This window comes from Primulina tabacum, chromosome 16, assembly GCF_025594145.1.
Source record: "Primulina tabacum isolate GXHZ01 chromosome 16, ASM2559414v2, whole genome shotgun sequence".
NCBI lineage: Eukaryota > Viridiplantae > Streptophyta > Magnoliopsida > Lamiales > Gesneriaceae > Primulina > Primulina tabacum.
Genome location: NC_134565.1, coordinates 29,135,403 through 29,150,766, shown reverse-complemented (window position 1 = coordinate 29,150,766; position 15,364 = coordinate 29,135,403). Strand labels below are relative to the sequence as shown.

At 33.1% G+C, this 15,364-nt stretch overlaps 1 protein-coding gene across 2 annotated transcripts; it reads left to right on the top strand.

Moving 5' to 3' along the window:
• Nucleotides 1–6,792: 6,792 nt before the first annotated feature.
• Nucleotides 6,793–14,041, top strand: LOC142529356 (plasma membrane ATPase 4-like). Of its 2 annotated transcripts, XM_075634868.1 has the most exons (16): nucleotides 6,794–7,046; nucleotides 9,377–9,496; nucleotides 9,745–9,981; nucleotides 10,089–10,850; nucleotides 10,936–11,058; nucleotides 11,166–11,270; nucleotides 11,399–11,543; nucleotides 11,667–11,831; nucleotides 11,943–12,181; nucleotides 12,270–12,302; nucleotides 12,406–12,487; nucleotides 12,579–12,739; nucleotides 13,004–13,177; nucleotides 13,279–13,461; nucleotides 13,600–13,781; nucleotides 13,869–14,041. In XM_075634868.1, exons 1-16 carry the CDS (start codon nucleotides 6,990–6,992, stop codon nucleotides 13,963–13,965), a joined length of 2,865 nt encoding a protein of 954 aa, XP_075490983.1. In that variant the 5' UTR covers nucleotides 6,794–6,989; the 3' UTR covers nucleotides 13,966–14,041. The 2 variants fall into 2 exon arrangements, with proteins under 2 accessions (XP_075490982.1, XP_075490983.1); XM_075634867.1 differs by having other exon boundaries at nucleotides 6,793–7,046; nucleotides 11,667–12,181.
• The last annotated feature ends 1,323 nt before the right edge of the window (nucleotides 14,042–15,364 follow it).

Genomic DNA, 15,364 nt, shown 5'->3' with positions numbered 1-15,364 from the left:
GGGAGCTTGAGTTACACTCAGTTAATAGATAATGACATGTCCAGAAAGGTTGAAGGTAGGTTAGGTTTAACAAGTAAAACAGGAAAGCATTCGTTTTCATTCTGACTCTTTTGCAAATATTTCGATCAATTGGTTGTAAAATTACACAAATTTTTGTTCTTTTCAATACGTCATGAAACTATATATGACAATATAAAGAAAGTAATTTGTAAATTTGCTAAGCTTTATTTTGTTTTCCGCATTCGAATGTTACATTCGTTATTAGAATTTCAATTTCGGTAAAGCGAAAAATGAATAATAACGTTTTTTTGAATTTATAAGTAGTTCTTTTGACGGGATGTCCACGATTATTGAAAATATTTATGATAACTATATAAAACAAGTCTCGCGTTGAAAATAAACGAAGATAGTAGAATGATTATGAGTGAAAACAGATCAAATAATTTGTATTTGAGAGCTGACTAGTTTGAACGAAAATCGCCATTGTTATATTTAATATTTAATAATTATTATTATTAATAGTCGAAGATAAACTCTTGGGTCTCTAAGAAACTAAATCAGAATTATTATTTTAGCCATTAAAATAATAAATTGTGCCAAAATAAATTGAAATGAATTAGTGCAACATTTGAAGTTGAATAAGTGCAACTTTTCGAATTAAATCAGTGTCCATTCGTAAAGGATTTGAACCAAGAGGTGTTTGATCGTAAAATGTATGCCTATTCGATAAGTCACATATTTTCCAAAAAAGTTATTTCTACATTATAAATATAACTTACCTTCTGAATTGTGATATACGAAATAAGATTTCATTTACTTTAATTTGTACTTGAAAAACTTATAGATATTGTTGTCTATAAATTTTGTTCTTTGTTTCGAATTCTTCGGAAGGAATTTGTCATTATTCTCCCAACGGCAATATGATGTGATCAATATTTCTTCAAGGACAAAAATTTGTGTGAGACGATCTTGTTGGTCGTATTTTGTGAGACGGATCTCTTATTTGAGTCATCAATGAAAAAATATTATTTTTTATGTTAAGAGTATTACTTTTTATTTTGAATATCGGTAGGGTTGACCCATCTCACAGATAAAGATTCGTGAGACCGTCTCACAAGTAAAAATGTCAAAAGAGGATGACGGGCCGGGCCGGGCCGTCACAACCCGCCATTGGGCGGACGGGCCTCTAAATGGCCAACCAATCCAAACCACCTTGAGCCGCGGGTTAGGCGGACCGACCTACTTATTTTTTTAAGAAAAAATTCTACGCAGTATCACAATAAATAAAGAATAAATATATATTTCAGTCAAATAGTTTCATAAAATATTTAAAAACATTGAAATAAGAAATTAAGAAAGTATACAACATAATCCATAAAAGGTAAAGTGCTTAAACCAAACATGAAGAAATTAAACAAATACTAAAAAATCAATTCTCATTAAATTTCATTCAATCTTGATCTTTTACATTAGCACAGAGATTCAGATTTTACCAGAGTGAGTGATGGAGACGATGCGCATGGGAAAAATAAGGAAAAAATAAGATAAGAGAGTGATGGAGACGCATGAGACTTATTTCAATTTTTAAATAAAACTTTAAAATATAAAATTCTACCCTAATTTGGTGGGTCAGCCCACTCCGTTTAGGCCCGCAACCCAAACAGGCTCAATCCGTTTGGCCCGCCTCCAAACAGTCTGCTATTTTATCAACCCAACCCGCTCACTTTTTATAGCGAGGCGGCCATCCCGACGGGCCGGACCCAATTTGACAAACTCATAAGAGACCTACTCTTCTTTTAAAAAAGCAAAATCGCGATCGAAACAAAATTACATTCTGAAAACATATTTTCTAACAAGGATAAAATTATGTTCTCACCTACATTTCAATATTTTATATCAATGGTATTATATTACTTCTCCGTTATTGAATTTTCTCTATACGTTTTCCTTTGTTATTTAAGATATTTGTCTGTACCTTTTGGCGGAATCAAGCAGTCAAACGTTGACTTTTACCGTGGGAAGGAGTTTTCGATGAACGAATGGTCCACGCCAAAGGGCGCCCGCCGGAGAAAAAAAAAAGCATCGCCAATTGCCTTAACGAAGAGATCTTAGATATTTTTTTAAGACGAACTTAAGCAAGGAGGGATCTATGATTTTATATCTGAGTGAGTTGAATTAGATATAAATTATAAATTTTTAGTGGAAATAATTTTTTAAAATTTAATGTATTAGGATTAATAATAAATCAAATATATCGTGATGTTTATATTTAATTAAATGCAAAAAATTGTTTTAAAAAAATTTAGTTGTTTTCCCCCTTTTTTGAGAGATTTTTAATAGGTTTTTAACAATAATATAATACAAATTTATAGTTTTATTAATATTTTACTCAAACTATTATTACAAAAAATTAACTCAATTTGGGTTTGGGTCAATTAGTATTGATATATTATTTTAGAAAATATAGTCATATATACATGGTCAAGTAATAAATTCATTATCATTTATATATATTTCAAGTTTAACTATGTATATTCATATTAAGCCCAGTCATATATATTCAAATTCAATCTAACCCAAGCTCACTTGTGATATTGTCTGCTTTGACCTGAGGCCTCACAGTTTTAAAATGCGTCACAACGTGCGGCATCCACTCACACTGACTCTGATACCAAATGTCACGGCCCAGCCCACTTGTGATATTGTCCGCTTTGGCCCGACACTTCACGGCTTTAAAACGCGTCACAATGTGCGGCGTCCACTCACACTGGCTCTGATACCAAATATCACGGCCCAGCTCACTTGTGATATTGTCTCCTTTGGCTCGAGGCCTCACGATTTTAAAACGCGTCACATCGTTCGACGCCAACATATATACATAATTATATAATATATTCACTACCATTTATACGAAACTCCAATAAATATATATATATATATATATATATATATATATATATATATATATATTCACACAAAAACCAAAAATTAAGATGGGTTAGACCATATATATCACACGAAAGCCCAGGGGTTAGGGTGTGCAACAGCTCACCATAGCCCCTGCATAGATTCGTCTCGGATCTTACATTTTTTTTGAAATAAGTCAATCTGATCCATACTTCAAGTGAAAAGTAATATTTTTAGCATACAAAAATATTTTTCATGAATCGGATTGAGTTAGATATCCATCTAAAAAATTGACATGTGAGATTATCGCATCAGAGTTTTTGTTTTTAATAAAATATACTGGTTATTTTTCTTGCAACGCAACTTTAAATTTTATAGAAATTAAAAATAAAAGAATTCGAGAGTTAGTGGGTTGTACCATTGAATTGTTTTCTTCTAAAATTATGAGATAATTATAAGCATATATTAATTATTAATATAACCAAAATCTCATCGTAATTGGTCAGTTTAGATTAATATATATCGAATATAGACACAAAAGTTCTACCATTACGATATCCAAATATATTGAGTGTTAGCACAATGAAATTTATATATCTTCGTGATAGTTTGATATTGTCTAAGGCATAGTTTGGTACACATGATAGGATAAATATGTGATATATAATATAAGTTAATGATAAATAAGATATATGATATTACATTTAATGTTTGGTATGATTTTAATAAGAGTGATTAAATTTATATATTAGATTGTAATGACAAAATTAACTTTATCATAATAAATTTTATAATTTCAAAGTTGTTACTTGAGTTCATATTTTTTATCTGTTCATGCGCCGACAGTGCTTGCACGATTTTTTTTATACCTAATTTTATATATTATATAATATGATAATTGATCTCTTAATTTTGTGAGTCAAGTCAAATATAAATTTTTAAAGTTAATCGAGTGATACTAATAATTTTATTGAGATTTATACAAATCATTTATATAATTATCTCGAGCTCATTTATATAATTATCATATTATATAATATATAAATATAAATAGAAATATTTATTTGATTTTAATTTCTACCTACAAGTGAAATGAGAGAACAATATGATTTATGGTTTTTATATATTGAGAGCAATTAAGTCATTTGTGGTGTTTTTATCATTATGTCAAAATTATCACATCTCATAAAAGAGATATTTTATCCCTATATAAAATTATTTATCACGGGTCTATGACATTATCATGGACTTTCTAAAAAGGTACCAAACGTGAAATAAGGAGGATTATTTATCAATCTCTCTCTTATCCCAGGTACCAAACTATACCTTAGAGCATTAGTTGTCAAGGATTTGCTGTTCGACTTTACCAAAAATGACTCATACCAATTGAGATATCTACATAACCTTCTCCATATCGACCGTTACATAACCTTCTCCATCTCGACCGTTATCTTATCGTGTATAAACATCTTGACAAATTGAATATTGTCAAATATCCTTTCGAGTATTCTAAATGATATAGTAGATTTTTTGTGAGACGGTCTCACACATATTTATACGTGAGAAGGATCAAAACTTTCTATATTTATACTAATAAGTAATATTTTTGACATAAAAAATAATGCTTTTTCATGGGAGATCAAAATAAGAGATCTGTCTTACACAATTAACTCGTGAGATCGTATCATTAAATTTTTGTTATTTTGAAATGATAAATAGCGGAAACTTTATATAAAGAAGAAGAAATACGCAAAAGATTTATATATATACTCTCTTTTGAATTAAGTAAGATATAGGAAAAAGCTCCAACTTGTTTCGGCCGGAGCACTTAGATCCACCGATTCACATGTATATAATAAAGAAACAATAGTATAGAATTTCATTTAAATGTTAAGACAGAGAGGATCCTTGCTGTTTATTTATTTAATTTATTTACCTATGACAACCAATAAATTAAACATCATCTTAAATTTTTTGTCGTTGATTGCGTTGAGTCCCTAATTTTTTTAAGAAAAGAATCTTCAAATCTAATTTCAAAATTTTTTTTTCCAAAAACTTGTGTGAGACGGTCTCACGGCTCGTATTTTGTGAGATAGATATCTTATTTGGGTCATCCATGAAAAATATTATTTTTTTTATAGAGTATTACTTTTATTGTGGATATCGGTTGGGTTGACTCATCTCACATAAAATATTCGTGATACTGTCTCACAAAAGACCTACTCATATTATTTTTTTTGACTAATAGGGGTGATTATTATTATTATTATTATTTTACGAATTAATTTTTTTCTCCTAAAGAAGGCTTATTCTTAACCCTTTACATTTGCTTAAAATTTCAGTAAATATTTAATTTTATTTCTGTCATTTTTTTAATTTTTTAAGCATTTGCAAACACTAGCTCGTTAAGAGAGTGTAACTTCGATTAAAAAAAATATGATGCACATATTTGTTTGGGACGACATGTAAAAAAATATTTAATTGTTAAAATTATTAAAAATTTGTTTTAGTAATTAGAATTTGTTTGAAATAATAATAACATATTTAAAACTATTAAAGAGTGTGAAAATTGCAAAAGCTTAATTAGTATATATATAATATGAAGGATACAAAGGCATTTTAAGCATGTATAGACAATAAAAAGAAACAAAATATGGGGAATCTTGTTTTTTGGTTTTGTAATTTTGTTCCTTTTCTATATGATGTTTCTAAAAAAATATGTGCTACCTAACAAAATTATGTACTATTAGAAAACAATTAAAAAAAATTTGTTTATAAAAAGAAAATTGTAATATTATCTAAACTACAACTTACGCCGTTACAGCACTCTAAAAAACTTCGATTCTACTGTAGCGTTATTGAATGCAAGGTAATGCTCATCAAAATCAGAGATTAAGTGAATCGAATAAGAAAATACAAAAACTTTTGTGAGACGGTCTCATGTGTTAATTTTGTGAGACAAATATTCTATTTAAGTCATTCATAAAAATATTACTTTTTATATAAAAAATATTACTTTTTATTTTAAATATGACTATAGTTGACTCTTCTCATGAATAACAATTCGTGACACCGTCTCACAAAATACAAGAAAAATATTGTGTAGCAAATGTAAACATGTATCTCGGCTCTTTATTGTTCACATCTTTGGATCCTGTTTTCATTTAATGACTAACAAATAAGGCGAAAACTTGTGTGAGACGGTCTCACGAGTCGTATTTTGTGAGACAGATATCTTATTTGGGTCGTCCATGAAAAAGTATTACTTTTTATGCCAAGAGTATTAATTTTTATTGTGAATATTGGTAGGGTTGACTCGTCTCATAGATAAAATTTCTTGAGACCGTCTCACAAGAGACCTCATAGTCAACAAATAATTGTGTGCATATCAGAATTACAGAAATTGTACGACACATCAGATTTATAAATTTCACGTTAAACATTATTTAAAAGTGATTCAAAGAAGATTTTTTTTCCACAATTTTCCATACAAAACAAGAAGTTATACATAAATTTTTATAATCTCATTTGTATTATCTTTTAATACATAGAACCTCCTTATATATTATTTTAATTTAATAAATCTTGCACTTAAACATACTAGTATAACTATTGACCCATAAAAGTGCGTGTCATGTAGTAAATTTTACTAATATATATATATATTTGAAGATAATTTTAATTAACACAATTTACGAGTTAATTTTATGTGATAAATTTGATGTAATTTGATTTATTGAAAAATATTATTTTTTTATATTAATAGTATATTATAACCTTTCGTCTCAAACAAGTTGGAAGTCAAAGTTGGAAGTCTGAGGCACTTGGGGGGTGGGGACAAACGGCTAATCGGGTCGCGAAAACAAGTATATAAAGAGGCCACGGGCGAACCACTACTCTTACTTGAGGCGATCGAGCGATCGATCCCATTTCCCCTTCTCCCTAAAAAGCCACGAATCAAATATTTCCCCGTCTCTTCTCCAATCCCTTTTTGTTATTTTTCACAAAAAGATTATTGGAAAAAAAAAAAAAACAAAACAAAAAGAAGAAGAAGTGATCTAACAGAAGTGGGGGAAGCGAACATGGGAAATGACAAAGGCACAAGTCTTGAAGAAATCAAGAATGAAACAGTTGATCTGGTACAATTGTTTTCCCAGTTTGATTCTTGATTATTGAACGAAATCTTGAAGTGGGATTTATGATTTTTTGTTTCTGTTTTGTTTCTGTTTTGACTTGAATCTGTCATGAAAATCAGATGAGTTTTTGTTGTTATTTCATTATCGCGTTTCCCGAGATTCCTTCTGTTTGCACTTTGGGGATTGACTTTTAGTGGAAACCGGAAAGGTTTCTTTTCATATCATTAGATGCTTTGCGTTCAACTCTCCAAAAGCTTTTTGCTTCTCTCTTTTTAATTTCTGTTATACATACATACAAAGAACTGCCAACTTGCACAGAAATTATTGGGACCAGTGTGTATGTATATATGCATATATATACACACACCGTATGAATAAAATAAATAAACAAAAATTTAAAATTTATTTCATTTTTTTGATTGACCACCACCCCTTTTTGTGTTAATAATTTGATAACAATCTGTTATCCTTTTTTCTAATCATCACTAATCTCCATGAATCTGATTTTTGATTGCTCATCAATAAGCTTGACTTTTTTGCATATAATTTAATTAATTTGAAGACCAATTACAGTTAATGGGATGTATAATTAATGATTAGGTCAGACAGCATCGTTCAAATGAAAAATAATATTTTTAACTTAAAAAAATAATATTTTTTATTAATCGAATTAGGTAATCAGGTCAGAGATCCATCTTGTAAAATTGATTTGCAAAATTTATGTGATAATTTATTAGCTAATAAGAGAATTAAATACTTTGAATTTACAAAGGTAGCAGAAGAAAATTTAATTTAAGAGAAGATATTTTGATTTGACTAGTAAGCAAGATGCATCCATCCATCCATAGGCATCTCATTTTAAAATAATATCAGTCCCTAAATCTGAATTTGTATAAAATAAAAAATATTAAATATTTGCCTTCATTTTATAAATAATATTTTATTAAGTTAATTAGTTAAAAAATAAAAAACTATGAATGAATTGTGGATAAAATAGTGTTTCTGGCCCAGTAATTCAGGTGATATACGAAGACTGCTACTTTGGTCAAATTTTTTTGTAAAAAAAAATTGCAAATGGAGTAATTATCAAGAAAATGCACACCAAATTTAAATAACGAAATTTTGACTTAACCCATCTTCATTCGCCAGTCAACTTGATGGAGTTTTCGAAAATTTACCAATTTTTTAAACCTCGTGGAGATCTAATCGAGGGAGTGGCCACAAGTATACAAAAATCATCTACAATTTAATAAAATCTAATAATTTTTTTTTGCATAATTTCATTATTTAAATTTGTGAGATGTATATTTTATTTGATTTGATTAATAATTTTTTTAATTAAATATAAATTAAATCAACTCATTTTACGGACATTAAATCGTCCTAAAGGAACAACATGTTGCATGTTACTATCTTCTTCCCACTATACTAGTTTGATTGTTTTTCAAACACGTTTTAGAAAAACAAACGGTCTCACGAATCTTACCGATATTCACGGTACAAAGTAATAAGCTTAGCAAAAAAAGTAATACTTTTTCATGGATGACACAAATAAGAGATCTGTATTACAAAATACGATATGTGAAACCGTCTCACACAAGTTTTTGCCAACAAATAAATATATATTCGAGAAAATCGAAAAATAAAATACAGCCTATATATTTGAGATGAAACAAGTAATTTAAAGTCAGCGCAATCGGAGACGAAAGAGTTTGATGTGATAAATGGATTAGGATTGCTTTGGGGACAAATTTAAATTATGCTTAGATTTTTTTAATAATATTTTTTTGTTCGAAATGGTTATTGGGTCTTTTTGTCAGGCTGAAGAGCCTAAATTTTAGGTAGCTGAAAATTTTGACAATTAATTCTATAGTTGATCTTGGAAAGTATTATTTACAATTGTGCTCGGTTGACTTTGTCAACTACCTAACGATGTGATTGAGTAGGCCATTAAGAAAGACTGATCATGATGTTAATTATTCAACTACTGTTGTGTAATTTGCTTACACATTCGATTTTTAATGGAGACGAAATTGGAAGATTATCTGAACGTAGTTTAAGGCTCATAAATTCACATTCGGTGCGAAAAATGATGTAAACGAAACGAGCCGATTTATGTGGTTCTTCCTAGGACACTGCTTCAATGACGTATGATTTTTAATGCATGTAACTTTAACTTACATTTTACAACATCTGATGCAGTGTCTAGATGTGAAGCTTTGAGTGTGGCTGTTAATATTGTTTTGATTTGGTTTTGTGACCAAAGAAAATATTTGGATGCATGACTGATTGTATGGATTCTCATGTTCGTGATTTTTTGCAAATAATAATAGGAAAAAGTCCCCATTGAGGAAGTCTTTGAGCAGTTGAAGTGTAGCCGTGAAGGGTTGAGTTCCGATGAGGGAAACACAAGGCTTAATATTTTTGGCCCCAACAAGTTGGAGGAGAAGAAGGTAATGAAAATGCTTTCTATAACTGTTTTGTTTGATCTTTTTTTACAATGCATGGTTATTGGCGAGGGGCAGAGGACGGATTCATGCACTAGGGAGAAGGGTGAAATGGGATGAGGAATGTGAGATGAGATGTTTCTGAATGATTTTTGGGAAGAGGAAACACATAAAATGTTAGTATCATTTTATGATCAGCGTCTTGCTGGATTGGATTGCAAGGTATTTGATTATCTTTGTCAATTGTGATTCAGGAAAGTAAAATTCTCAAGTTCCTTGGTTTTATGTGGAATCCACTCTCATGGGTCATGGAAGCTGCAGCAATCATGGCCATTGCGCTAGCTAATGGAGGTGGCAAGCCCCCAGATTGGCAAGATTTTGTTGGTATCGTTTGCTTGCTCGTTATCAACTCAACTATCAGTTTCATAGAAGAAAACAACGCTGGAAATGCAGCAGCTGCTCTTATGGCTGGTCTTGCTCCTAAAACAAAGGTATATGATTTAAACCGGAATTTTAATCTATTTTCAGTTGTTAAACGGGCAAAAGCATAGATTTAATGATATATTGTTTCTCATATTGGATGATTTCTTGATCACAGGTACTTAGAGATGGTCGTTGGAGTGAGCAGGAAGCATCCATTCTAGTTCCTGGAGATATCATAAGCATCAAGCTCGGAGACATCGTTCCAGCTGATGCTCGTCTTCTTGAAGGCGACCCATTAAAGATCGACCAATCTGCCCTCACTGGAGAATCCCTTCCCGTCACCAAGAATCCCTATGATGAAGTTTTCTCAGGTTCAACTTGCAAACAAGGTGAAATCGAGGCGATAGTGATTGCCACTGGAGTCCATACGTTTTTCGGGAAAGCAGCACATCTTGTGGACAGCACCAACCAAGTGGGACACTTCCAGAAAGTGCTCACCGCCATTGGTAACTTCTGTATTTGTTCGATCGCGATTGGTATGTTGGCTGAGATAATCGTGATGTATCCGATTCAGCACAGGCCTTATAGGAAGGGAATCGACAATCTCCTTGTTCTTTTGATCGGAGGTATTCCAATTGCTATGCCCACCGTCTTGTCTGTCACAATGGCTATCGGATCCCACAGATTGTCTCAGCAGGGTGCCATCACGAAAAGAATGACTGCAATTGAGGAAATGGCTGGCATGGACGTCTTGTGCAGTGACAAGACTGGAACTTTAACTCTTAACAAGCTTAGCGTTGATAAAAGCTTGATCGAGGTCTTTGCGAAGGGTGTGGACCCAGATCACGTTTTGCTTCTTGCCGCAAGGGCGTCAAGAACTGAAAATCAAGATGCTATTGATGGTGCCATTGTTGGTACACTAGCTGATCCGAAGGAGGTAGCGCATGACTACTTTTCTTGTCTTATATTTTAGATAGACTTGGAGTGGATTGTGTTTAGACGAAATATATTTGATTTTTCAGGCAAGAGCTGGTATTCGGGAAGTGCACTTCCTCCCGTTTAACCCTGTGGACAAGAGAACTGCATTAACTTACATAGATTCAGACGGAAACTGGCATCGGGCAAGCAAGGGAGCCCCTGAACAGGTGCTTCTGATTTCCATTTTCTTGGTCTACTGCTTCATGAATATTATGCACAAATAGTTTTCTAACACATCGAATATTTATTCAAATATCCTCTTTTCTCGAATCAGATCCTAACTCTCTGCAACTGCAAGGAAGACTTGAAGAAAAAAGTCCATAGTGTCATTGATAAATTTGCAGAGCGTGGGCTTCGTTCACTGGCTGTTGGTCGACAGGTTTATTAACACTTTCTTGTAGCATGTTTGCTTGTTTCTCAGCATTTCCTTTTTTTTTTTGCATTTCATTTTGTACTGTTATTCTATTAGAGATGCAGATTTTTGAGACAAATGTTTTCTGTTTTCAGGAAGTGCCAGAGAAATCGAAGGACAGCCCTGGAGGTCCATGGCAATTTGTTGGGCTCTTGTCCCTTTTTGATCCTCCAAGACACGATAGTGCAGAAACAATCCGCAGGGCCCTAAATCTTGGTGTAAACGTCAAAATGATTACTGGTAAATGAACTTTCCCTGGATATCCAGTCCCAGAAGAAAGATACATTTCTCCTGAACCAACCTCCGATTCATTTCTTTTTTCTTTGAAAACCTCATATTCATTTCCTTTTTCTTTGAAATTAGGTGATCAACTTGCCATTGCCAAGGAGACGGGGCGCAGGCTTGGGATGGGAGTAAATATGTACCCTTCTGCTTCTTTACTTGGCGACCACAAGGATGAGTCCATAGCTGGCCTGCCTGTTGAAGAATTGATCGAGAAGGCTGATGGTTTTGCTGGGGTCTTTCCAGGTCCGTTTTTCCTCTCTCTCTCTCTCTCTCTCTCTCTCTCTGTCTTTACACCCTCTTTGTTTCTTAAATTAACAAATGGAAATTTCCTTATTTTTTTGTCTTTCCATACAGAGCACAAATATGAAATTGTGAAGAAATTGCAAGAGAGGAAACACCTTGTCGGAATGACCGGAGATGGTGTGAACGACGCCCCTGCTCTAAAGAAGGCAGATATTGGTATTGCTGTTGCTGATTGTACCGATGCTGCAAGAAGTGCTTCTGATATTGTGCTGACCGAGCCAGGGCTTAGTGTTATTATCAGTGCAGTTTTGACCAGCAGAGCTATTTTCCAAAGAATGAAGAATTATACCGTTAGTAATTTCCTCCTCTCTTCCATTTTTACAGATGAACTTTTGGTCGAAGCTAACTTAAATGCTTTTTGTAACTATATTTTTGCAGATTTATGCAGTCTCCATTACAATCCGTATTGTGGTAAGTCGATCGACTAAAGCACAACACTCAGTTTTTTGTTTTTGGTAATTTTACTTTTAATTGACAGTTTTGATCGATTATATTATCCACTTCTTGTTTGCAGGTTGGTTTCATGCTTATTGCTTTGATTTGGAAGTTCGATTTCTCTCCCTTCATGGTTTTGATAATCGCCATTCTTAATGATGGTGAGTTACCGGATTGTATGAATGTTTCCTGTTTTTTTTCATTTTTTGGAAAAAAAACATGACATCTAATCGACAAATCTGGTCTACTTAGGTACAATTATGACCATTTCGAAGGATAGAGTCAAGCCATCTCCATTGCCAGATAGCTGGAAGTTGAGGGAGATTTTTGCCACCGGCGTAGTACTCGGAGGTTATCTTGCATTGATGACAGTTATATTCTTCTGGCTGATGCATAAAACTGACTTCTTCCCTGTAAGGAAAATCAATGTCTCTTCTTACCATTGGCGAAGTAGATTTTTTGCCTAGTGGCCAAAACTAATACCCCTAATATTTAGGGAGAATTCCGATCTTTGTATATTTATCAAACATAAAAATTTATAAGCCTCAAGGACAATTTAAGAGTGAGGGATTGCCTACCCTTGCCAACTTCCTTCTAGCTCTACCACTGTTTGACGTACGAAAAGTATTTCAACCATTGTCTAATGGTTTATGTCCTATCATTTGTGGCCAATGCAGGACAAATTTGGTGTTAGGAAGATTAGAGGGAGTGAATATGAAATGATGGCTGCTCTATACTTGCAAGTGAGTATAGTTAGCCAGGCCCTCATTTTCGTGACTCGGTCACGCAGCTGGTCATATTTTGAACGACCCGGGGCTCTTTTGATGATTGCTTTTCTTATCGCACAACTGGTAATGGTTATATCCCTCTATTGTTCCTCAGAAAATACACACTCTTTTCATAGTTCTCATGGTCTAAACTCCGTGGTGCGGAAACTGATATGCTTGTGTAGGTTGCAACTCTTATAGCTGTGTACGCCAACTGGGGTTTTGCTAGAATTAAAGGATGTGGCTGGGGATGGGCCGGTGTCATCTGGCTTTACAGTGCTGTTTTTTACATCCCGCTTGACTTGATGAAATTCGCTACTCGTTACATCTTGAGTGGAAAGGCCTGGCAGAATTTGTACGACAACAAGGTAATGAATGTTGTTATGTAATGAATTACTGAAATGTCTTCTCCTCTCCATGTTGGGTAGCATATATGACAAAATAGTTGAAGCATCAGAGCTTGGACTGGAGTGGAATTTAAAAATGTTGAATCCACTTTGAAACAGATTGCTTTTAGCAACAAGAAAGATTATGGCAAAGAGGAGAGGGAAGCTCAATGGGCTCTTGCTCAAAGAACTTTACATGGCCTTCAGAAGCCAGAAGTTTCGAATATCTTCAGCGAGAAGAGCAATTACAGGGAACTTTCTGAAATTGCCGAACAAGCCAAGAGGAGAGCCGAGATTGCTAGGTAATATAACGTTTTCTCAGTCTATTTTCCTCGGAAGAACATTGAAAATGAAACCGAACATAACATGTTTTCCCATGTTTATTATAGGCTTCGTGAGTTGCATACGCTCAAGGGTCATGTTGAGTCAGTCGTGAAACTTAAAGGGCTCGACATTGAAACGATCCAGCAGCACTACACCGTGTGAAGAAGCTGGATAACCTTGTAATGTCTCAGAAGATCAAATTTGTGGTTTAGGGAACACACATACCTCCCCGCCCAAAGAGGTCGTGTTTTGTGCCATAGTTGTTTCTGATGTATTTATTTTGTTCTCGGATGTGTATCTTAAAGAGCTGGCAGAAGGATTTTCTGTCTGATCTTTGACTCTATTGTGAGCATAATGGAATGATCTTGTCACACATTTCTCCCATCTCAAATATTTCGTTTTTCTACCTAAAAAAAGAAACAAAATCTTGATTTTTCTCTGGTTTCTTTGCCTTCGCCTTTCTGGTAAAGTGACCTCATTCAATGGTCTATTTTTATTTGCTTGTGTTGATTTGATTGAAATAAGAGTCTAGTAAAACTAAAAAATCGAAAACTGAGCTAAAACTGATGATAACTGTTAGGATTATTTTGTCCGACAGATGCTAAAAATAATAAGAATATCAGTATAGGATGTAAAATAGTAAATTCGTGTTTAATTAGAATTAAATGTTGTGCCAGATGTTACAACATCTCGGACAACATGCAGCGGAATATCATATTTTGTAACACAAATTCAGTTTAAATAAATAGATGAACTAGATTAAATTTGCACAAGTATGCCTTATGGCAAAAATTAATCACTAGAAAACCAAATCGTTTACAAAAACCTATCACTAGTGATTTTCACGAAAATCAAAAAATAAAGCTTTCTAAAACAAATAACCAGGGTAAAACAAAATAAGAAAGCAAAACGTGTTGGTAGAAAAAAACAGATCCACGAGAAAGCAATCTTCGGCCAACTTCTTCCCAGATGTTGTTCGCAGATGTTCTCAACATTCACAGCAACACCCTATCACAACTCTTTAAATCACAGCACGTCTCTTGAATAAGGTTTTCTCTGAAATTCTGAACGTGCACACATGAGTGAATATTGACCGAGAGGAAGAAGCCGCAAGAAAAACTCTCACTAAAAACTCTCCACGAAAATCTTCTCACGTGAAAACTCTTCACGAAAACTTCCCACGAAAAACACTCCGACTCCACGAAAATTCTACACACAAACTCTCTGAATTTTTCCCACGAAAATTCTTTCTTTTAAGCTCCCAAGAAAATCACCTCCACGAAAATCCTACACGTGAACTCCTCCACTAAAACTCTCTCCCTTCTTTTTAATCTCAATCTCTCTTATTTATACTTCACTTCATCTCACAAAAAAATCTACAAAATAAAGAAATCAAGAGTTAAATCAATAATATAATATCTTCAAGATCTTTATCATAAATATAATATCTAGAAAAGTCAAATCCAATATTTCACATAATCTTATCAAGAATGAAATTAGACTTAAGGAAGATATTATATTACAATAAAATCTTAACATAATTATCTAGAAAGGCAAAACC